General features: G+C 36.2%; 1 protein-coding gene across 1 annotated transcript in view; it reads left to right on the top strand.

Moving 5' to 3' along the window:
• RanGAP (Ran GTPase activating protein) overlaps positions 1-20,625 on the top strand; it is a 58,420-nt gene extending 37,795 nt beyond the window's left edge. Inside the window, exons 8-10 of the mRNA XM_081727919.1 lie at positions 874-1,173; positions 4,757-4,881; positions 14,379-20,625. Coding sequence (XP_081584045.1) covers positions 874-1,173; positions 4,757-4,881; positions 14,379-14,448 — 495 coding nt within the window. The 3' untranslated portion in view covers positions 14,449-20,625. The remainder of the gene's footprint in view (positions 1-873; positions 1,174-4,756; positions 4,882-14,378) is intronic.
• Positions 20,626-25,740: the final 5,115 nt, after the last annotated feature.

Genomic DNA, 25,740 nt, shown 5'->3' with positions numbered 1-25,740 from the left:
TCCATTATAGGCAGATTGGTGCGGATGAAATGTCCACTTCGATGTTTGGTTATACCTCAACAACACAACACAGGAATGGACTAAGGTCACGTGTTCAGCGTCAAAATTTCAATATAGATCGTGATCAACGTCCGGGAAGGTTCCCTAAACCATGTCTTTATCTACAGGTGTTGCTGGTATTGTGGTCTGTGGTGGAAGCGATCCATTATGTCTTATTCAGACGAAGTGAAGCAATCAATTCGTCTGCTCAATTGGTGCAGATATCTTCAGAATTGTATATAAAAAATAGATATTTACATCCTTATTCCTACCTTCTTTTCCTGCTCAGTGTATTACTTGTAGTAACACCAGTGACAGTAGCTTCCATTTGTCTTTCATGCTAGCATCCAGTGTTCCCATACCTAGAATTTGCATTTGTGTGAGTATGAGCGAGTGAGTGTGTGTGTGTGAGAGAATGCGTCTGAATTCAATTTTGGGGTCCTGATAAAATATGATGCGCATATCAGTGTGTCCACTGAAGATAATTCTTACGTCATATATTAAAATCTTAAATGGATTGCATAGATTCATTATGTATTTTAATAATTTTGAAACTACTTGATTTATATCTTTGACGTCCTTGATGTGTTCTTTAATCGTAGTGTCAATATTTCTTTTCGTGATCCTTGTACGTGGTTGATTACAATCACATATGACCTGTATACGCTCGAAACTATACATTAAGGTAAATAAGAATTCTGCTACTCGTTTCCTTCAAGAGGGCATAATTGCATTTAGTTTCATAATATTCCTTGATTTTTTTTAAAGTATAATATAATACGTCAATTGATATGTGACAACACTAAAATTGTATTTTTCATTTTCTTTTTCTAGTGTACTGTCGCGGATTTCCTTCTGTTACCAACTCCTGAACGATTTTTAGGTATTGGAAGTGATAGGGATCAACTCGTTTTAGAAGAAGTAAAGAATTTCCCTAAAGAAGCATACGTAGAGAAAGTGATGCAGGTCTTGATGAAGGTATCTGCGATTACAGCATGTAATTTAGCAGCAGCGAAAGCAGCCGCTCTTCAAATGTCTGATGTTTTGTACGAAGAATTGTTTAGGTGGGCGAAACAAGAGGATGAATTATCCATAGTCAACAATTATTTAATGGTGTACCTGGGACTTATTAAGGCAAGTATCTAATTTATTTTGTGTTTGATAGGTTATTGTTTTTCCAGTCTCGAGTTTCGTTGATAAGCTATGTGGAGTAGCTATTTGGGTGTGCATGTAGAAACTCGGCTCTTTGGGGTCAAATTGCACTATAGTGAAAAGATACTTATTACAAAGATTAATAATCGAAATACTCACCATTACTATCTATGGTTTTTGCCAGTGATATGGTAACTGATAAATGCCGTCGCGATAGAAGCTTGGTGGTTTCGAAGCAGAATAGTTATTGAGCCATTTTCGCACATCTTAAACTTGTGTGAATCGCTGGTCTTTCAAAGATGATGACATCGATCCGAATAAGTAGAAATCAGACGGCACTAAGACTGGAGAATATGCCGCACACTCGAGAACTTTCCAGCCTAAGGCGAAGATGAATTCCCGTGATTCTTTTGTTGTATGTAAATGAGCGTGCGTTGTCGATCAATAGCACTTTCCGACTTCCGTGGCCGGTAAATGGTCGTTTTTCCTCCAGCACTTCACTTAATTTGATCAATTGGGCCTGATAACGTTCAGCTGTCACAGTTTGACGAGGTTCCTAAAGCTCGTAGTAAATCACATCTTTGAAATCCCACCAGACACACAGTAACACTTCCTTGGCATGAATATTCGTTTTTGCAGCTGATGTTGACGGCTGGCTTCGATCAACCCACACATTTCTGCGTTTAGGATTGTCTACAAACTCCAATTTTCATCGCTCGTGATGATTTTTCTGCAAAAAGGTCTTGTTTTTGTACAGCGAAAGCAAATTCATGCACATACCAACTCATCTCGATTTTTTTTCTTGCGTCAGTTCACGAGGAACCCATTTGCCTTCCTTTTGTATCTTTCCCATTGCATGCAATCCAAGTGATATTACTTGGCGAGTAACTCCTAACTGTTCAGCAAACTCTTCTTGCGTTTGATATGAATTTTCATCTAGTAACACTTGAAGTTCTTCGTCCTCAATTTTTTTCACTGCACCTGGACGTGTATCGTCCTCCAGACTAAACGTTCCGCCACGAAATCTTGCAAACTAATTTTTTATTGTTGAATGACTTACAGAATGTTCACCCAAAGTGGAATTAATCAGTTCTGTTGCTTGCGCAGTTTTTTTATTATTTATTTATTTATTCATTTCGTTTCATTTGAAAACAGAAGAGATGCAATGGCGTAAATGTTACTTATCGACCTCCACCTCGACTATATTTACATGCAGCATGAGAGCTTGTGCCACACTGAACCTTGTGTTATAAAACCAGCAATGCCTAAGCTACATATATTCACCCTACCGGCTGATTTGGATGCGTTCAAGAGTGTTATTGAATGCTCCCAAGTTCAGATCGAGTTTCTACTTGCACACCCAATATTTAAGGATGAGAAGTAGCGTATGTTTATAATTTGTAAACTTAATTTTTTATTTACTGCGTCCATTAATTAATGTAGTATTAACTATTCTATTTGTTTTTTCACACTTCCGTATTAGATCTGAATAACTCATATGTAATATCACTGCCGAAAGGTCTTATGACTTCAAACTTTGAAACACGTTTGAATTAATTAAATAAATAACTTAAATGCAACAGAAAATAAAGTTAAGTTCGTTGATTGTAAATAAGCAGGCTAAATACATGTTTATTTGTTTATAAGTGTATTCAGAGTGCGAAGACTCTGAGTATTTACTACCCCAGTTAGAATTGCATGTTTCAGGTAAACGCACTCGCCCTAGAAATATTACTTTTCATTTACCTACTGCTAGAACAAATACGCTATACATGTCACCTATTAGGAGAATGTGTTATATTTTTTAACTCCTATGCTGAAAGTAATCCTGAACTTGACATATTTACTATAAATGACCGTTCTCTAAGAACTATTGTGCAATCTTATTGAAGATTCATTAATTAAAATGGCCATATCTATAAATATATATTTGTAATTATGTAAGTGAATTCATGCATGCTCTAAATATATACAAAATGACTAGGTCACTATCATTGGGTAATATACCTGTTGTGATTTATATGTAACCATAAATAAATAAATAAATAAGATATTAAAGTTATCGTTACTGTATAATTATTGTTGCGGTATTAGTGTTGTGTTGTACTCTAAATACAGGATGGGGTGCGGGGGTCCTTGGTTCGATTCCAGTTCGCGCCAAGAGAGCTTTGTGGTGAACAAACACCGTGTGCGTGGGTTTTCTCGGGGTTCTTCACGTTTCCTCCCATTTTCTTCACTTCACCATTTAATTCATTTCTCATCAGTCTCCTTTAGCCGAGCCGGCATAACCGTGGGACGTAAACTTAATTTCCTTTTTTCAAATGTAGGTGGTTTGACTTTAAATAAATATTAATAAAAAGAAAATCTGGGATTGAGAAGTAAAGTAGCATAAGTCATAAAGTATTAATTTTACAGAAGAAGCGAAAAAGTGTTTTCAAGGCAATATTTTGTTGAATTGCGTCGATTGATAATTGACGGAAAAATTTTTCATTTCCCGCTTTCCAGTTGTCCACATCTCAAAACTTTCCTAGTGTCCCTTGTACTAATGTGAGAAAGAAAAAAAAAATAATAACTCAATTTCGGCCAAAAAAATGACTTGGCATAGTTTCTCTCTCAGCTCCGGAAATAAGCTTGTACTATATTTAAAGAAATAAAATGGAAAGTGTCGAATGACTGTGTGATGGTGAAGATCAATTAAATTATTATTATTATTATTATTATTATTATTATTATTATTATTATTATTATTATTATTATTATTATTATTATTATTATTATTATTATTATAATGATAGTGTTTGTGGCGTCGCGTGTCAGGGATAAGTGTGACCCTGGTCTAAGTCAGACCTGTATAGAAAATACGTAACGGCAATGCGTCATGTTATGATTCGGTTTGATTGATACTTAAAAGTTGCTGTTAATGCACTTCCACGAAATATTCAACTCGACCTATGTATCCCATTAAAGTACGGAATATGGAGTGATAACCACCACCAAAAAAAGGTGACATAAAGATTGAGATACAAATCTTAAAAGGAACTTTACATTGATAAGTTTTGCATTAAAGTCGTCTGAAAAATCAGGGATATTTGAGAAAACGAAATGAAATCTTTACGTCCCACGGTTATGCCGGGTAGGCCAAAGGAGACGGTGATGATGAGAAATGAATGAAATGATGGAATGAAGAAAATGGAAGGAAATGGGAAAACTCCGAGAAAACTCACGCTCACGGTGTTTAGGGATATTTGAAGGTATACTATGCTTACACCGATATGGAAATACTAGAGTTAATAGTACATCAATTATTTAACGTAGTTGATAAAAAGGAAAAGTAACAAATTATTATCTTTTTTTAAGTAAAATTACTGAATTTGATTTTATTCTTTCCGAATATACTGACAAAATAAAATGTGTGTGTGTTATGATAGATGTGAACTTTTGCATGTTGACTACACATATGAAACTACTTTTTCATTCATTGATCATTGTGCTAGTGTGTGGTTGTAATAATTCCTGGGAAACTAGTGAACACTTTCCGTGATTTTATTTTTGCTGTTACTTGCAGGGAGAGGACAAGAAGTTGGTTCTGAATTGGAATTTGGAAGGTTGCATGGTTGCACTAACGCATGTGATCCCCAAACAATACTTCCCTCAGGATACAAGAAATGTGTTACAGGTATTTCTTGGAAGGTTAGTATCATTCTTACTGTAGAAACCAAAGAAAAATGTATTTGTTGCATATTATGAGAGTGACTCGATTCAGTTTCTGGCATGGTTGGCTGGTTTAAACCAGCTGGTTTTTTCAAAAAAAACCAATTGGTTTAAACCAAAAAACGAAAAATGTTCGTAAAAGTGTTTAAGTGTTCGTAAAATCTTGATGAACACACATTTATGGGATATCACGTTTCACTCCCGTATATTATTCGTATTATATTCAGACCTAAATTCCTCATTCAGTACTCAAAGAGATTATGCTACAAAAGCAACTTTTGTTCTTTTTATAACTTTATGAATGTTTCTTTTGTGATTTTTTATAGTTTATTATTGTTATGCGATTGCAATCAAAGAAAAATTCTAAACGTTGTTTCGTTTTAATAATGTTTACTGTTGGTAAAATACAACGAAGTGTCGTACTTTTTTTTTTGGGGGGGGGGGTCATACAAAATCCCACCAGAGGCATTTATTGAAATCAGAAGTATTTTTGGTATCTGTATAAATGGATCAGAACCAAAGTGAATTCAAATAATTCGTATCTTTATTCACTTTCCTTACTGATATTCAAATTAAGTCGTCGTATTTCTTTAACTTGGACTAATAAAAGTCGTAGTAAACTAACTTGGACTAAATTAGTTCTTCTGTACTCTGCAGTATTTTGAAATTGTCCATATGTAATTCTGTATAATGGTTTCACTTGTGCAACTGTTTATTTTTTTGTCCTTCTGAAATGGCTCTTGACAATTATATTAACAAGTATGTTAAGATCAGTACGATGTATTTTTATCAGGAGTCCTTCGTGGGTGAGTCGGCAGACGTATCGCCAGTTAATCCTGGTTTCGAGTTCAAATAGAGGAGAATTTCTCTCGGATGTAAGCCCAGAAGCGGTTTGGATTTCGCTTTAAGCTTATGTAACCCCTTCCAGCGTAACCCGATTGTTGTATAAAAAGGGGCCGTGGTGGCTCAGTGGTAGAGCATTCACCTCTGGTGCTTGGGGTCCCGGGTTCGATCCCAGCCCCCGCCAAGTGGACTTTGTGGTGGACAAACACCGTGTGCGTGGGTTTTTCGGGGTTCTCCCGTTTCCTCCCACCTTCATTCCACCATTTCATTCATCACTCATCACCACTGTCTCCTTTAGCCTAACCGGCATAACCGTGGGAAGTAAAACTCAAAGATTTCATTTTCATGTCCGATTGTTGTATAATAACACCAAGGCGAAACAAACTTATTTCTGTCCATATGTGATGTAAATACATGGAGCAAATTATTTAAACCAAAAAAAAAAAAAAAAAATTTTTTTTTTTCAATAAAAACCATGGGTTTTGCCAACCCTGGTTGCTGGTGGCTTGTCATAGTATCAGATTATTAACAGATTAATTTGAATATTTTTATGGATAGGATTTGGATTTATATGTACTTAAAAACCTTAAAATATGCACTGTAATAAAATAATAAGCCCTTAAGAAACAGCTTGTTCATTTCATATTCAGTTGTTCATCATGTTTGTTGTGTGCAGAATGAACTTCCACAGTACAATAATAGTTTTTCAACGTTTTCTGTTGTTGGGTTTTAAAATAAGCTAATATCCCGAAAAGGATATTTTAGCATCATCAACTGACGTGATTGAACAATATTTCTACAATGGCACAGGAAGTTTGGAACATTCATCTGGCAAAAGTTGACTGATCGCATACGTGTACTGATTGATCAACTTGATCTTTGATTTGGCGTTCACCTCCGGTGTTTTGGGTCCCTGGTTCGATCCTAACTCGCGCCGTGTGGATTTTGTGTTGGACAAACACCGTGCTCGTGGGTTTTCTCGGGGTTCTTCCATTTTCTTCATTCCACCATTTCACTCATTTCTCATTATCATCGTCTCCTTTAGCCTAACCGGCATAACTGTGGGACGTTAAACTTAAAGATTTCATTTAATTTTTTGTCGATCTTCGATTTGAGCTGAGCACCTTAGACAAAACATCTCTGTAACCTTTTCTCCATTTTCATCGGACAGTTTTTGTTTCCTTAACAAGTTCGAGTATCTAGAGAGATGCACTTCGTGTTTCCAGATGCTTTACTGTTTCAGTATTTGTCGAAAAATGTTCATGAAACTTAGTAGGAAAGTAGAGAAAGTATTTTTTTAATGGATATCCAATACACAGGAAACTACCGGTTCAGGACGTTAAGAACATTAAAATTATTCATAATTTCAATTATGTACAGATAGATATATACCTTTAGAATATCCACTAACCCTAAAAAAAAATTACATTACCTTATGCGCATGTTCATTTTGTAAAAGCTCGGGGCCTAACCACGAGATTACGATAAGTCTGTTGCCATTGTTCATCAAATAAAGGCATGAAAATGACAACCAGATAAAAGACCAACGTTGTAAAAATAGGATTACAACCAATTCGAAATCTGCGCTCTTGGATCTGTTGTTGAGTGTGACAAGTTATATACTTACGCATTTCCCCACCAGAGGGCTTTAAAACTTACCTGGTTTGTTGTCGATAATAAGAACCAGACAGGGACCGGATATATCTGGTTTTCGTTCTCAGTTTCATAATAAAAATGTACTCCAATAAGTTGCAAGATTCGCAAATTGCAAGTTGCGCAAATTCTATGCTAAATATATTTCAGTTATTTCTAAAGAATGGTATGCCAATTTTCACTGTGTGGAAACTGGAAATAATAATTATTCGAGTGATACAGATTCAAGCATGAATAAATAACACAGTTTTATTGAGAGTGAAAAATAGATATAGGCTATATCCATTTACAATTTTTTTTTCTATTTCTGTAATATTCTGTAATAATAAGAAATAAAGTATTTTTCAATATTAACTATAAGTACCTTGTGCAGGTACGAGTTTCCCTTAATTCTAACCGGGTTGTGGCACTTATATTGGATATACATATATATATTGTTTGGTCTTTACCCTGTTATCACTCTCACTGAGTTAATATTTTTATCTGGTTTTATTTTTTTGCGTCTCCTGTAAAATTTGCATTTTGGTCTTTATCTGGTTGTCGTTTTCTGCCTTCAAATTTTGTCAAGAGTGGACATGGGAATAAAGTTGGTCTCCGAGCCTTTATCTAGAATTAGTAGATATACGAAACTTTCTATCAGAAGTATCGAAACACATATGCTGTTTTATTACAGTCCATATATATCCGAAGCCTCTTCGGTGCGTTCGAAAACTTATATTATTCTTCCCATTCAATAATTTTTTTTTTTTTTCTACGAGACTAGACTGACTTCGTTGGAATCAGATTTACAAAAGAGATTACAAATAGTGTGCGCGTAAATGAGGTTGTTTATCGCCATTAAGGAAAGACAACAGTAAATACAGTCTGCTGGTGTAATTTGTTACATATACAGGGCATAAAGAACAATTTATTCCGACAAAATAAAAACTGTGAAATTACGAGAAGTCAAAAAGTAAATGGAGTTCTGAAAAAAGGTACATTTATTCTAATGATAGAAAACTGAAACATACTTTATTTTTCTAAATAATCTCCCTGTACTTCAACGCACTTTTCCCAATGTTTCACAAGTTTCTTTATTTCGTCGGAAAAAAAAAATTCTTTGTTGCACCTGTAACCAATTTTGCACCGCATCAATGACTTCTGCTTCGGTTGAAAATCATCTTCCCCTGAGCGCTTCCTTCAATGTAAGATGCAATAGGCTGAACCATGACTGATATGTAAAGTATCGGCGATTTCGTCCACCGTGATTCGTCTGTTTTCCTTCACCATACCCTCAACGACTTTCAAATTGTCCTCAATCGTTGACGTCGATGCCCTACCGATCTTTCCTCGTAACATAAAGTAGTTCTTCTCTGTTTGAAACACTCTTTTCATACATAGATCTTACTTCACGATAAACAGCTGTCACGATACTGCGCTTGCATTCGACGAATAATTTCCACAGGTTTAACACCTTCCGCAAACAAGAAGCCGAGTCACTGCCCTCATTTCTTCCTTGGAGCAGATCGACAATCGAGCTGCCATGTTTAACGGTCTGCTACACTCCAATGACTAACGCGGGAATAAGAGGGATACGTTGCAGATAACACCAATTAAGCGCTGGATACTAGCAGTATTACCGAACCCTAGTGCGAGAAATTGCGTGACTTCCCCTCGTATTAGAAAGAAGAGTAAGCAGAAGACTACTACTCACCGCAAAAAGACAATGTATTATTCTTGGAAGTGCTTTCGGAAAACTGTTTTCGGGCCTAGACACAATTCAAAAAGGATTTAAAGAATGGGGGAAGAAATGTGGATAGGTAAAGCTGGTCAAAAGGGTTTTAAAATATGCGAGGCACAAATCTTGTCGGAAATGAACAAATATTAATGGCCACTCACTTATCACTGTTCACTGTTTTTCCATTACCTTCCAGATAACGGAAATTTGGGGGGAAAAAAAAAGAAGACTGCTCCAAATTGCATTCATGTCTCCTTTATCTAAATTGAGTGTAGTTTTCTCTTTATGAATGTAATAGATTTCTTTAATTTTTCGTTCACTTGTTTCTGCTTTCTCTATCAAACATGAATGAGCAATGTTGTGTTTATTGTCTTTAAGATGTGCTGCCAATCCGGATAACTGTTGTGAGCTACGAGATTTCGATGTGCGAATGTGTTCAGCTATTCTAGTACAAATATTGTAACCAGCTGGAGTTCGTGGTCCATGTTCGGGCAGCTATTTATTTGTAACCGCCTGTAGTTCTGTTCGCTGTCCTCGGCTCGTGGTATTACCAATAAGTATACTCCTGATACTTTAACTTACCTGGACAGGACGACGAAGACCTCTCCAAGAAAGGTTACAAACTGTTTCCCAAAAAGCTCGTCGGTCTCAATAATGAGATGAGCATTAGGCGCCGAGAGGTTCGGGCGTCTCGTCTCGAAAACCTCACGGACGATCAGACGGTCATCCAGACCATAACGCACACAAACATCACTCATGCAAACAACGAAAACACACTGAATTAAATGACACTATACTTATTTATTAGAACACTATTTTGAAAAAAAAAAAATAACGAAGAGAACTGAACACAACACTGGACACTAATAAATTTTGCCGCTGAAATTACGTTTTGCCCTTTTCGGGAAATAGAGCCCTTTCTATATATATGATTATAATTCGGGTATCACTATAAATACTTTGCTCACACCATTAACACACTTGGGGGATTCGCACTGGGGAAAAGTTGTCTGGATCGTCCCACGATGAATCCAGTTGTTACGCTGAACAGTCCTGCAGCGTAAAGGTGAATCTTCAGCAAACACACAAAAGAAGATCTCCACAATGGAATACAGATATTGGAGGGCGCGTACGTAACATTTTAAACGCACAAGGTCTGAGGACCTGGGATTTCACTGATTGGGGCTAGCCGTAAGAAATCGTCCTTCACCGGCTAAATAGCTTGTGCCCCTTAACACAACTTATGTTTGAAGTTCAACGCGAGATGCGTGGTTGCATCTTCCAGACCTGGAGTCAAACTCTTCGAGCATCCAAGCTCAAGCTACGGGTTGCAATGGTCAACGGAAAAGTGTTGGCAGCTCATTTCAAAAATCACTCGGTTAACTCACCTGTATGCACATACAAACAGAATATAGAAAACAATTTATGTTAATTTTAGTCAACTGCCTATAATGCACTAGACACGGCGATAACACTGGCGTGAGAAAGTACAGATAACGAACTACGAAAATTGTGAGGCTGGTGCCACTTTGGCTACTGAAACATCTGGTCAGCCCGTATTTCTTTAATCTATTGTAATGTTTCCATAAGCGATTAAAGAAAGCACTTAATTCAGTTCCAAATAACTGCAGAATATATACTGTGCATATAATGAGTCAGGGAGAAACACTGAAATGGTTAGTCACTAACTGAAATGTTCTCACTAAAAGCAACGTTTTAAATATATATATGAAAAAACGATGAAAGACTTCTTTGTCCAATTGTGTGGGAAAGAAGCAATTCCCACCAAGAAAGAACTTATGTGCGTTGCAGAATAAAGTATAAATCGAAAATAATAATCACTGTCTTTACGAAATATACAGAGTGTCCACAAAAATTCCTTCTATAACCTGGTAGCGGTTATATTTCTTTTTGTTTGACATATATATTCTGTCGCATTGACATTTAACCTGATAAACGCCACTTGTTGAGAATCAGTTAAAAAATGCTTTAAAATTTGTAATATACTTTTCTACGGATTTTAGAGCTTCTCAAACCTTGTTCTTAATTTTTGCCGAAATACGAATGTCAAATTATTATTAACAATGATTTTTTTTTTTTTTTTAAAGCGCTTTAGAAGTTCGTTTTTTCTTTTCGATTTTCTAGAATACTACATATGTGTCTTTACCCACAGGCATATTGTTCACTTTGATGTGATCTATCGAAGTATCGTAGGACAATATTTGAGTTAAACAAATTCAAGTGTAAGAGTTAAATATACGAGGGCTGTTCGGAAAGTAACCTCCGATTGGTTAAAGAACAAACACCAAAGTAAATAAGAGTAATTTATTATGTACATCTTTGTTCTATTTTTCAACATATTTTCCATAAACATTCAAGCACTTATTATATCTGTGCACTAGCTTAGAAATTCCGTCAGCATAAAAGTCTCCCGCCTATGCGTTAAGCCAGCCTGTAACCTAATCTTTCAGCTCCTCATCATTACCAAAGCACTGAGATCGAAGCTACTTCTTCATATGCTCCGAGATTGTGAAACATCGATTTTCACGAACTTCTCCGTCAATTTTCTGAACGAGTTCATAAGTGACCACTGATGGCCTGCCACTCCTGTCTTTGTCATGAATGTTTGTTCGTTCATTTTTAAATGAATGAGCACATTCACGAACAACTCTTTCACTTATCACACGTGGTCCATACATGACACCAAGTTCCCGATGAATAGCTGCTGCCGAATATTGTTTTGCCGTAAGAAAAATAAAACTTACAACACCTCGCACTTGGCGGGGTTTTCTATTGTAGCACACATTTTGAGACGCTACAAAACTGAAGCTAGTGATCAGACAACATTCACTCTACCAGGGTTGGATAGAAACTGAATACCGTGCACATCTGAGCAAAGATGGTAGCGCTGCTCCCACTACTTTACGCACAGTGACTAATTGGAGGTTACTTTCCGAACGCGCCTCGTACTTTCAGGCTATCTCATTAACCGTATCATGTCAGAATGACCTAGTGCTGTCGAATTTTTGTGACATTTGCGGTTTTCAAAACCGACATTTCGATTTTATGAAATTTCACTTTTTTTCAAAAACCGGTTTTGTTTTTTTCAAAAACCGATTTCGACAGCACTAGAATGAACAGCTTAAATGAGAGTATATTTCAGTATCAGTCTAATCTCAAAGGTGACATGATTCTCAGGCAGCATCAATTCTTAGATTTACAAAGAAATCGTTGAATTCTCCGTTTTCTCGACAACTACGCATGAGGTTTTTATACCTACGCATATCATTTTGTTCAGCTCAAAACTTTTGTTCATTGGTATATATCTAATCTTTGGATTTTTTTTTTTTTTTTTTTTTTTTGTTAAACTCTAATAATTGTAGAATTCAGGAGAGATGGCTAGAATAGCTATCCAGTTGCTTTATTAAAATGATCAAGTAAATAAATCATCATCATAGGTAGATATTATTGGAGGACACTTGCTGCAACTGAGAATCTTCCATGCTCTACAGCCTTCTGCTAACCTCGTCGTCTTCACGTACAATTTTTCTGTTTTGATATCGTGCATTAATTGTAGTCTCTTTCTGCCTCTCCCTCTCTTCCCTGCCACTATACCCTCTAGCACGTTCCTCATGATACAGTTCCTTCTTACCCAATGTCCTAACTAGTTAATATCTAAAATTATTCTTTTCTCTCCCACCATTTCTAATACCCTGTCATTATTTTCCACTCGACCCCACTAATTCTCTCCATTCTTCTCCACACCCACATTCCGGAAGCTTCCAGTCGTTTTTCATCTTTTTTGCGTAATGTCCATGTTTCTCACCCATATAGCACAATACTCCACACGAAGCATTTTATGAATCTTTTTCTCAACTCTTTTATTCAAGGTCTCACAAAATAGTATTTTCTTTCTCCGAAAGGCTTCTTTCACCATTCCTATCCTTGCTTTTATTTCACGTACACACTTCATATCGTCACTAATAATACTACCCAGGTATATAAAACTAATCACTCGTTCAATTTTCTCCCACTAGTATTCTTATATTTGACACCGAACCCCTTCGTTCCAATCACCATGACTTTTTTCTTTGTAACATTTATTTTCCTCCCATATTCTTCACACCCCTTCCTCACGTTTTCTAACATCTTATTGATTTTCTCATCAGATTCTGCAACAAGCACCATATCATCTGCAAACCGTATACACCTAATCACTCTACCTCCTACTGAAATAAATAAATAAATAAAATAAAATGATACCGGCCACCATACCAAAGTTTCTTGCTTTCTTTCGTACCCATGATACTGTTATTACTGAAATACGTGTGAAATGTGAACAAAAATTGATGCATGGGGTCGTTGGTTAGATTCCAGCTCGCATCAAGCGGGCTTTGTGGTGGGCAAACGTCGTGTGTGAGGGGAGGGAGAGGAGTGTCTGAAATCTCCGCTTTTATCATTCTTCCCACCATTTCGTGTATTGTCAGTCTCCCTTAGCCTTGGTCCATAAATATGGGACATTTCGGAGAATCTCGTCCGTAGAAAACTCAACCCGTTGTGGATTTCTTAGGACAAATAATGTATGCCATATTGTAATACTAGTAACTTCTGACGTTTTTGAAAAATCTAGAAGCAAACTACTAGTAGATTTTAATTCTTAAAAAATTATTATCCCTTGTTAAATTTTTTTCAAAATTGAAAAATGAGAAAAAATGAAATCTTTCAGTTTAACGTCCCACGTTAATGCTTTTTGGGCAAAGGGAGACGACGATTAAAGCTAGGAATGATGGTGAAAGAATTGGTGGAGTAAGAAAGTGGAAGGAAACGGGAGTATCCCGAGAAAATCCACGGGCACGATGTTGTTCACCACAAACTAACTTGGCCGGGGATCGAACCAGGAACCCCAGGCACAAGAGGTAAGCGCTCTATCACTGAGCCACCGTGCCCCCTCTTTTCAGAATTGTTTTAACATAGTATAATGTTAATGAGATATTTATGAAATGTTAGTAAAATCGCGTCCACTGTACTTTAAAAAAAATATTCCGAAAAAAAAGAAAAAATGATGAGTAAACTTCCCCTTTGGATTTTCTTGTGTGGTGTCGTTTTTTGTAGCCTTGATATTAATATTGCTCTTATTAATGACAAAGGTTCCGGACAAGAGACGAAAACGTATAAAAACTTAGATTAAGTGATATAATATTTTTTCTAAGTATAAACTTATACCTGTTGAAGTGGCTTTAACAATTTTTGTTTTTCATTCCAGGCCTAATTTGAAAGTAGATGAATTTCCAAGCACAAAACACAAGCTGATGCAAGTCTTGTTTCAGTACTAAGAAGCTAACGAAGGTTTTCTTAATTGCGTGAAATTGTGATAGAAGTGTTGTGCAACGTAAAACGACGGACAGACGTTCGAGACAACGCAAGAACTTGTGATAATCCCTTGTACAGACTCAGAATGTTTTGTATTACTTCCTTTATAGAAGTAATTTTGTACCTTTTCGAAGAACACTTACAGTTGGCTCTTAAAATCATTTTGTCGTCCTTTTTGAGGTTGTTAGTTATTCAAATACAGAAATATCTATTGTTTCTGAGTACTTTTTTTCCTTTTTCAAAGTTCATAAAATATCAGCAGCATCGTATTTTTTTTTTATACTGGTACTATAAAGATAATGTGCTTGAGTGTTTTATTTATTATTATTTTACATATATTAATATATGCTCTTAGTACTACACTATTTGTATATATATATTTTTAAGACAATCATGATCGAAAAGTAATAATGTTTAAATTCTGTTTAATATAAAGGATGCTGAAAACAGGTACAATTTCCGAGTAATGATTAGATTTTCCTCAAATTTCAGTTTCGGATTTTGGTGACTCGCTGATTACACATATTACTAATCATTTTGATGTAAAATATTACGCATTTCTTGTTCCTCATTTAAAATTAAGAAAGTTGATATATTATGGCAGTTGAGAAAACAAGTGATGTGATAATAAATTTTGTTTGGAGGCTTTTTCAGTAATTTTAAGAACCCATTATTATTCTTATTGATTTAATTGATATAATGTGCACAATTGACCTAATTAATCATTGAGTTATATTGAGTGGCATCAAAACGTTGAAATAACGTTGAAACTAACATGGCTTCCATAATAAGAAAACTGGAAGACACTAACATTAAGTAGTGTTCTTGAGGAAGAGTAAGCAAAATACGAGGGTTACCTCAAAAGTCATGACTTGTTTTTTAAGCAAAAATGGAAACTAGGCAAGAAATTCTGAATTGTGCAAATGGAAGGTTAGTTCATATGTAAAGTTACATGTAGGGAGTTGGAGGAACATACATATCTCCATGAAGCAGTGGCATATTTAGGATTTTGTTTCGGCGGGGGGGGGGGGGGGGGGAGAGGCTATGCACAACACGTGAATAAACACTTATATTTTTCGTTTTCACCCTTTAAAATCCAAACACACAGGGGGTCATTGGGGAAGCGAAGGGAGGGACAGTTGCCCATCTGAGTTTGAGAATTTAAACGATTGTGTGTTAATATACTAGGAAAAAACGTGAAACTCGTATGTCGGTGGAGGATCTTACCCACCCACCCCCCTCCGTCCCACTCAAATCTGCGATGTTCATGCAAACACACGTTGAATATTTTAATCTCATTTGAACTTAGCTGATTTCATTTAAGAAAAAAAATGAAATATTCAGTTTTAGCTAGGTGCATTTATACCTGAAAGAAAATGTTGAAACAAGTTGAAGTTTAAATATACTGATTGCAGTTTTAATTGCAAGAATTGCAGACTGGTGAATCTTGTGTGTTATGATACATACAAAACTAGTAGTGAATCTAACCTTTTATTCTATTCATACAAGAAAAATTCATAATTGTCCACAAATACGAACAAAATCGATTATGAGTGATTAGATTCCTCCCTGAAGGTTTAATAACAAGGCACATTAGGCTGCGAGCTTAATGGCTGATGCCACACGCTAATTCGGGTGACGCGGACTATACCCTTCAGTTTACGTATTTCAAAGTTTCTTACTTCGTTTCCTGTTTTCGTAAAAAAAAAAAAAAAAAAAAAAAAAAAAAAAAAAAAAAAAAAATGCTATGACTTTCGCGATAACCCTCGTACTAATAATTACGTATCCCGATGGTTACTACCGCTGCTTTTAATGTAGATTGTCCTTTGTTTTATTTCGTATGGATTCATAATTTTGGATGACCTAGTATCACAAGGTAATAGTGGAATCACTTCAATTAAGAAGTTACAGATTCGGAGCCAAAATAGTCAGATAGAATGACACTTGCGAACCGATGAACTAAATGTATTTTCCAGTTGAATGTACACTTTTGATCTACAGAACATGCCATGCACTGTGAGTGCTACGGTTTTAAATTATGAAAAACAGGATTATTCTTTGCCACTATAAGAAAAATTAATAAGTGTGTTCCTCCCACATTGAAGCATTTTGCATTATTAAACTGCGATTAGATTAAGTTAATGATATAGCTTATCCGCAGCTCAAAATGGGTAACATTCCCTTTGGTTTACGATACCAAAGATTGATATCTGATCGAGTACATGTGGTTCGTAATTCCAAGACGTGTCCCACATCGCCTCGATGGTGAAAGGAACGCTAAACTCAAAATGAATCAAATTATCTTAAATGTAACCTCTTCACAACTTTCATAATCACTTTCAAAACTAGTACTGTTCGATGCACTGTTGTAATACGTATTTTAAAAAGATGTGAAACACGTACGTCGTTGAGAACTTTCTCGTGGCTACATGGTTACTGTACACGTCTTCAGCAAGAGAGACCCGGGTTCGATTCTTGGCGTTAACTCATGTGGTTCAGATTCCACATTAAGCTATATGTCCACGTCTCATTCAGCCTCGATGCTGAAAGGGACGCTAAACTTTAATCCAGCCCAATTCAAATCACTTGGTTGATTGCGTTTGTAAGAGTTGTCTTGTACAGTTTTGACTAGTTGTTCTGTATCCTTGTTCATTAGGATAAGTCACATGAAAATCAATTCATTTTATAAATACATTTTGAACAAAGGTTTAAAGTTAAGTTAGATTAACAAAATAAAAAGCAGCTCCTAAAATAGATTCACATTGTTAATGCTTCAGATTATTAGCATATCCGGAAGAGTTAATTAAATCTTTTATAGAAGAGATTATCTGTAATAAATTTTAGGTCCCTTGCACAAAATGTAAAATTTGTTCACAAAGTGATTCCATTTTCATTGTGAGTGATATAATATGGTGAACAAGACCATAGAATAAGTGGTCGAAATTGTATAGGGATATTCTTAATGACGAAGTATGTGGGTGACTTATCGTTTCAATAGTTTAGTTTAAAATGTGTCAATTTCTGTCTCCATAAACGTACATGGAGAAATTTATACAATAAATAAGATTTCGAGTAACAGATTGTTCAATTCTCAGAATTTATTACTTTTTATCGTACGAGTCCCTTCTAATTTCTTGCTTCGTTTTGAATGAAGTTCTCTTGAATAAATTTCTGCATTAGTAATTCACAGTAGTAGTACTGGAGTGAACTGTTATTGTAGTTTATCTTTCGAGTTAGAAAACTAGAAATAAACCAGTGAGAATACTATACTTTATTCCTTGGACAGAGGAATCCCCGTGCTTTTATTTGAAAAACAGAATTAACTTGGTTAATATTTTGTATGTACAGTTTCAGAAGTTAGAATTTATTATTTTATTAATTTTTTGCCATACACAGCTGTCTTGATAATAAATAATTAAGGTCAAATGTAGGAAATGTTTTGAATCTTGATTTTTTTTTAATGCGATTTCTCTATCCATTTCTTTATTTTTGTGTATATGATAAGAAGTTTTCAATTCAAATCGATTTGAAGACTGGAATAATATATTACGTGCATTTTAAAAGGTAAAACGATCAATAGGTGACAGCATATTTACGTAATTAAATTCTGACGCTTGCATTTGCAGCCAGTCAGAATGCGTAGAATATCATGAAGAGTGCTAGCACTATTAAAAAAAAAAAAAAAAAAAAGCACTGGTTATGATTAAGTAGGCCCCATGTATATATCGTTCATGGTGATGTGTGAATCAAACCGAATGTATGAATGTTTTTATAAACCAAAAAAATTGTTTACAACTATTTCTGTAAATATCGCGATGTATCTATCTCAGACGTTTCCAATCTTGTTTACCTGGCGCCTTCCTTCATAAACTTTGCATACTTCAGCCCCCAGCCCCTCCCTTTTTCCGGTTGTTGTCTTTCTTCTGCAATTTCAGAAGCAGCATTAATTTCTCTACTCTTCAGTAATAATAATTTGTCCGTGTAAACTGAAATAGCTCTTGCACTCATTTTTGATAATTTTGTAAAGTATTTTCATGTTCACAATTATTTAGGTTTCAGCAACGTAGAAACCTTGAATAGGAAAAGGAAAGACAAAATGTCAAACGTATAGTGTCTATGAAGTTTGGTAAAGTAAATTGTAAATTGTCATTACCAGTGACGCTTTATTCACAATTTCATAGTTTATTTCTGTCAGTACCTTGCATCCCTTTTGCTTGCGCTTTACGCCCCGCAGGTTGGGAACCACTCGTCTAGCTGAGCATGGTTTATACAACTGTGTGTTTTCATATCGTAGGTAATGTGTGTGTGTCTTGGAACTTCGGTAAACAAGTCCAGCCTCTAAAAGGTCTGGTTTCTAGTGTCATACTTAATTTTCTACCAGCTTCTTGTATCTCTTTCATTTCTTCTAACAAGAAGTTCTTCCTAGCTGTTAAATAGGTTTTTAAAAATTTGAAAAGGAGATTACATCATGGATTGTAGTGCTTTGACATAGTATCATTGGTAAAAGATAAGTTTGTGCCGAGTTTACAACACTGCATTGTTTGTAATGTTTTGTGGTTAGTATATAGGTCTAAACACACAAATGATTGCTTAGATGCGTTTCGTGGAAAGATATATATCTGGAATCGATCACGATCTGCGAATCTGCTGTGGCCATCAGCAGCGTAAAAAGCCACAAAATGAATTAAATGAAATTTCTAGATTAGTTACACGAATATGCCCTGTAGGCTAAGTGAGGTGGATGATTACTAAAAATAAACGTTTCTGAAAAGAATTGATGTAATATGAAAGGAACAGGGAGAATTCGAGAAACACCGCAAAAATTATTGCCTACCACAAATTCGTATGTCCTGGGATCGAACCAGGGACCCTTCGCACCGGAGATGAGGGCTCTGCCACTGTGCAAAACGCTACATTTTTTCCAAGAAATATACTAAAGTCACTTTTCAGATTTTCTGAACCACTTGTTACAGTTAGGAAGCATACCTGGTAAGGTATACGCTGAATGAGTAGGGAAAGGTTTACATTAGACTACGTTTTCTGTTTATTTTCTGAGGACAGTCACCTAATCATTTTCGTATATAATGCACTGTTTCATTGATTCTCAGTAGCTTTTTTGTGATCAGCGAGATGATAGATTAGACATTGTATACAGTATTAAAAAACAATGTGGATTAAATTTAGATAAGTAATTTTTTTCAAGTTTTTCTTTTCTTTTGCATAGAGACGTGATTTAGCTAACAGTTATGATCTTCAATCGTACTGGAAGTTTTCTCCATTCTCAGTTCAAAGGTTCTTGATGAAATAGATCTCCAGAACGATCTTAAGTTGTATGAAACATTAGTTGAATAATGAACCATCTAAAGCGTGCTTCACTTGCCTAATGCCATATGACGTTCCTCCATGTTCCTTAGAATTCTGTTGAACATATAAGAATCGAGAATACGTATTGTAGAATACGTATTCTTTCTGGGATATGATCCCTTGATTTTTACATCATATTGTTTGCGTTTCATAATTTCATGGGAGGTGAGGCCTTCTCTTAATCCAGTGTGTGACAAATCTCATTCAACTTGTAACGTATGAATCTGCATAATATTGATTCTAGATTTACAAGTTATAAATGTTTGAAGAAAAGTTTTGATATATATATTGGGTGATACGAAAATAAATCGTATTATTGCAGAGTACTGTGCAGGTTTTGTTTTTAAAGAAAACCGGTGTTTCCTTTTTTTATCTTGCTTAATTTATTTGATTAGTTTAGTGGTGTCATACTGTGTGCAATCAGGCTGGATCTCAAACTACAAATATATATACTTGTAAATATAGTGTTTACCATTTATGAATTTTGTCTATTTTATACATTGAAGTAAATAAATAAAAATCAGTGATTTTGAACCATTAAAGTGAAACTGTCTCTAGATAGTTTTGTAATTTTTCTTTCCAAGTCGTGAAGAAAAGGTTTGTAATAATTAAGATTATGTTTGGTTTTCTTTAAAATTGTACTTTGAAAATAGTAGAGCAGTGTATCTATTTTTCTTTTTCTTTTCTTTTTTAAATTAATGTAATGATTATCTGTGATTGTAACGTGTGTACAAAGCCATACATTGCTCAGGAAATAAAACTTAAATCCGAAATTACTCTGTGTACGCATTTGGTAGTTCACCCTCAATATTTCGAATATTATTTTGTTACATCCAATTTCCTGAAATAAGAAAGGAAAAAAAAAAAAAGTTCGAGGATATACTTTCTAAGTTCACAATACAGTACATTATATATGTATATACTTCCCGAGTTTTGATTTGCGTAGTGCGCTCAACAATTTACATAATTTTTTGTAAATATGCTTATTTAAAAAAAAAATCCTGTATGCAATACGTAAGATGTATGAGGTAGTAGCACTGTAGTATGTCAGGCGGGGTAGAAGAGGCATGTGTTGAAGTGGGCAGATGGTGGTAACGCAAAATGCAACCTCTGAGTTCTAAATAGGCCAAATAGTTGGCGCGAGTATAGCTAAGGTGGCCAGTACTTGATGATGTGTCACGAGGGATGGAATTCATAGCAAACCAGCGTTGGCGAAGAGTTAATGGATGAAGAGGATAGTCACGGAGAACCGTAGAGCTAGTGCAGTGGCGTACGGAAGGGGGGCCCAGAGGGGCCGCCCCCCCCCCAAAGAGGTCCGACAATTTACTTTGGTACTTTGACGTTTGTAATTTTTTATATATTTTTATGTTTATATATTTCTTTGTTTGTAATGTTTCTATATGTACCTATAACAGCACCTGCCCCCCCCCCCAACACATCCTGGCTACGCTACTGAGCGAGTGTAACAAAAGAGTTACTTCTGAACACAATCAGCACTTGAAATAGCCTATTCTAACAACCACATCCAACACGAGTTGCATTCATCTTATTTCCAACAACAGACCATATTTAGTATGACGAATACCCGAACAAACTTATAGTCCGAACTGTCTTCTCCCTACTTTAAAATATTGCTGTGGCTGCTATGTGTGGGTCATAATTTCCTGCTATTCCATGGATCTTATGTTTACTCTCATGCATCTTCCGACTTCGCATATCTTTGAAGTTGAGTAATACATTTTCCGTTGAAAGCCTGACGTTTTCCCGTTAGTGGCTTGAGGTTTTCAATGACAACCCTGTCTTCGAGGATTCACAAATCATTTTACTGGAGACTGGTCGTAAAATGACGACAAAGAGACCATATTTAATTTTATCTTCTTTATTGCATCTTAGAATAAAGCACCTCAATGGACTTCAGAGATGTAAGACCCCAGGTCACTTTTCGGAAACTAGTAAAAACACGCAGTACCCTCCTTTCTGCCCTTTAGTATTTTTATAGTCGTTTCAAGTTTTTAAGTGACATGAAGAGTCGTTTAATAGCATTTTTCCAGAAACATTAATTTCTCTACGCTCTTCTTGTGTTTTCTTTCTCATGTCATTGAAAGTGGATATATGTGTGAAGTTAAATCATTGTATTTGTCATGAAAAAATTAATTCATTTTATAGGCTGTGTAATTCCAACTCCCCGTTTCTAAAAAGAAATACAATTAGGAAACACAAACAGTAGATGAAATCTGTTAGTTAACAGTGTAATTTGCTAAACATGTAGCACATAAATGAGAATTTGTTCCAGCAAATTATTGTTGACAACGAACAACATACAGTCAGATGAGTCATAAGTCTCGCATTTTTTTATTACAGTATAATGAAAGCAGATTAATATTGATAGTAATATAGGTGTAGCTGTTCATGTTGGATTGGCTCCAGCCACCTTACTGCCAGTTCCTCGATACCATGTCTTGTCCATAGGGGCAAAAAACTCAATCACCTGTGCTGGTTAGTGAAGCATCGTAATGTCAGGAAGTGCGCCATGAACCGAAACAGGTAGAAATCCGAAGGGCAAGACCAGGACTAGATGCGGAATGTAGTATTAGTTTGATGCCGTCAGGTTTGATTTATTATTATTATTATTATTATTATTATTATTATTATTATTATTATTATTCATTTTTTCAAGTTGTGTGGTTTTGCGTTATTCTGTTGCAGCAGGGCGCGGTTTCAGTTCACTAATGCAGGATATTTTTGGCGTAGTACAGCATATATCCGCTCCAACTGTTCGAAATAAAAGTCAGCTTTCATGGTACGACCGTTACGAATTAGGTGGAGCTGAATTACCCGCTCGTAGTTCCACCACATACAGTACGATTTTATCTTGGAAGCAGTTCTGCTTGACGGTCGGTTCTGGAAGTTTGCCCTTGCTCAACATATTTTTTTTTTTTTTTTTTTTTTTTTTCACATTCGAATTTCGGGAGAAAAAACTTTTTGTCGCATATGACAATCGGTTTCAAGAAACGCATATTAGATTTTGCAGCAGTTGTTGAGACACATCTACTCACCTGAGCTGGGGTCAACTCATGTGGCACAATACGGCAGTTTCTGATGGTTTTGCAGAGTTCGTGAAGGTGACACTATAGTGAACTGGGATATGCAGAGTTGACTTGTGTGCTGGTGGATAAATTTTCCCCAGTTGCCTGTAGTATGACCTAAAAATCTGTTACCGTGGGCTAGTCAGACCTTGACTGATGTTCGACATTTTTACAACCACAAAATTTCCCATGATAAATGTTTTGGGTTGCTGCCGCGGCGTTATGCCAGAGTTTGAACTTATGAAGTAACAGTTTACGTGTCAGACTGCCCCACTGCCACTGTGAACTGACTGAAGGCTGCCTACATATTAAATAGTCCGCTTGCCTCACTACCTCCTTGACTAGTTTGACCTTTTACTTACCCGTCGATCACGGAGTATACATGCGCCTATTGTTTAGGTTGTGGAAATATTTCAAGACTTATGTACTGTTACCGTTGTAACATTTAGCGCTAAAAAGTGTTTTATTTATTGGCTTATCGGCATATGAGTTTACTCACAAGAATGTTCTGTTCAGCTAGACCGGTACGAGTATGTCTTTATCTTTGGACATTTTTAGTTAAACAGAAATTAAAAGTTGAGAGTTATAGTTGTAGGCTAGATCCCATTAACATAGTATGTATTGTCATAATAAATAGCTTACGTAATGAGAATATATTTCAGTGTCAGTTTCCCGTAAGAAAATAACATCATTCTCGTACAGCATTATTTTGAGGTTTACAAAGAAAATCGTCGTCCTCCATTTTCTCAAAAACTAAACATGAGGTTTCATACTGACACATATCATTTTGTACAGGTCAATAGTGAGGTCTATCGATTGGTATGCCTTTCATCTTTGAAGAAATTACATACAAGGTCTGTCTTGAATGTAGTGTCACTGAATTTATTGTGACGCGACTTTACGTCGGACCGCGGTCTAGCCGGTGGAAACTGGTAGTGGGGAACCCAGCTAAGCAGCGCTCCGTCGCTCAGTGAGCTCCGAGCCTCCGGGAAGTGAGAACGGGCCTGTCCGTGAGGATTGTTTTCTGATCTTGTGCAAGTGAAAATGCAGCGCTCGTTAGAACAAAGATTTGCAGTCAAGTTTTGCGTGAAACTTGGCAAGATTGCTACGGAAACTGTTACAATGATCAAGACTGCTTACAAAGAACATGCCCTGTCAGATTTGGCAAGTGTTTCGGTGGCACAAGGCCGGGAAGAGGTCGACGACGGGGACCGCGCGGACGGCCATCCACGACCACCACGGCTCACAATGTGACGCGAGTGAGGGAACTGTTGAACTCAGAACGACGATTAAGTCTTCGTCCGGCCGACATGTTAAACATTCCGAAAACTCAAGTTCATGAAATCGTTACAAACCATATCGGCATACGGAAGGTGTGCGCAAAAATGGTTCCAAAAGTGCTCACTGACGACCAAAAGTCATGCCGCGTTGAAACGTGCCAAGAAAACCTCGACATGTGCCGGTGGTAATGCATGGATCCAAATTCCTAGTTAAATTATGTGCCCAAATCTTGCAAAAATACGGTATCGGAAAGGGAATTAAAACGCAAACATTTAATGTAAGACGGTGTGAGGTCGTCACATTGAACATGATGCCTTCAAACGCATCATTATACATTTAACGGGCTTAAAGTAAAATTGAGACGCACTTTATTAAAATATATGGAAGATGGGCCGTTTATGTTGAAACGCCTTTGTGACTGTTAAACTATTTGACAAAATTAATGTAATTTTGTAACACAAATATCAACAGGACACAGAAAACTAACATCTAATTAACAATGTTAACATCCCAACCTCTTTTTTGCGTACGGAAGATCAACGGCGCCGACTTCCCAAAATTTATGTAGGTGCATAACAATGGCGGGTCGTGTTAGTCCATATGTTTTCAGGAAAGTCTCGATATTTTATTTATTTATTTTTTGTTAAAATCTTTTATGAACACTGCCACAAATGGTTGTGCTCTGATAAAGTAAAATATACCGGTACTATAAGGATAAGTTGGGGCTGCCCTAGCTCAGTCGGTAACACGGCTGACAAACGCAAGAGAAACGGGTTCAAACCCGGGTCCAAAATAAAATTCTTGTGGGTGCCGGAGCACCCACATAGTCGGCGCGCATGCGGAAGATTATAGTTTAACTCCAGACATGTTTTGTACCTTATTTCTCGGTAACTACTGGTTGGATTTGAACACAATTTGGTGGGTGAGTAGCCCATCGTCTAAGAAACAAAGATAACTGTATTTGCTGGTTGAGAGCTCTGCCAAGTACAGTCTAGGCTCGGCAACAAGGCTCTGTTCCATTTATTTCAAATGGCTTTACATTAGCTTATTTCAAATCTACATGTTAAATTAAAACTTATAACACCACATTTATTTTTTTAGCGTTACAAACTAAGGACGCTACAGGGTCACAAATATCCATAAACATTCAAATTTTGGAGGTCTCCACAATAGTAATAACCAGTGGTGTACGCAGAATTTCAAAGGGGAGGGGGAGCTTAAGTACTTAATTTCATATCCTTTCAGGACAAGTTTTTTTTTTTTTTTTTTTGTAAACAAATCTTAATATATTAAATCTTTATTTTCCATAATGTCTTGCTCAAGGAAAGGAGAGTTTAAACCCCCAAAGCTTCCCTCGCGTACGCCATTGGTAAAACGCATGTGAAACGGACGTGTTAGTGCACATCGTAAGTACCGTCGTCGTGTCGAATACTACGAACATAAATAGGAACAAAGTTACAGGGATTGAAACTTTGACTCTCCAGAATGTTATATTTAAAAAAAAAAAAAAAAAAAACTGGTTAG

This window comes from Thermobia domestica, chromosome 10 (assembly GCF_964235325.1).
Source record: "Thermobia domestica chromosome 10, izTheDome1.hap1.1, whole genome shotgun sequence".
NCBI lineage: Eukaryota > Metazoa > Arthropoda > Insecta > Zygentoma > Lepismatidae > Thermobia > Thermobia domestica.
This window is presented reverse-complemented; position numbering and strand designations above follow the sequence as displayed.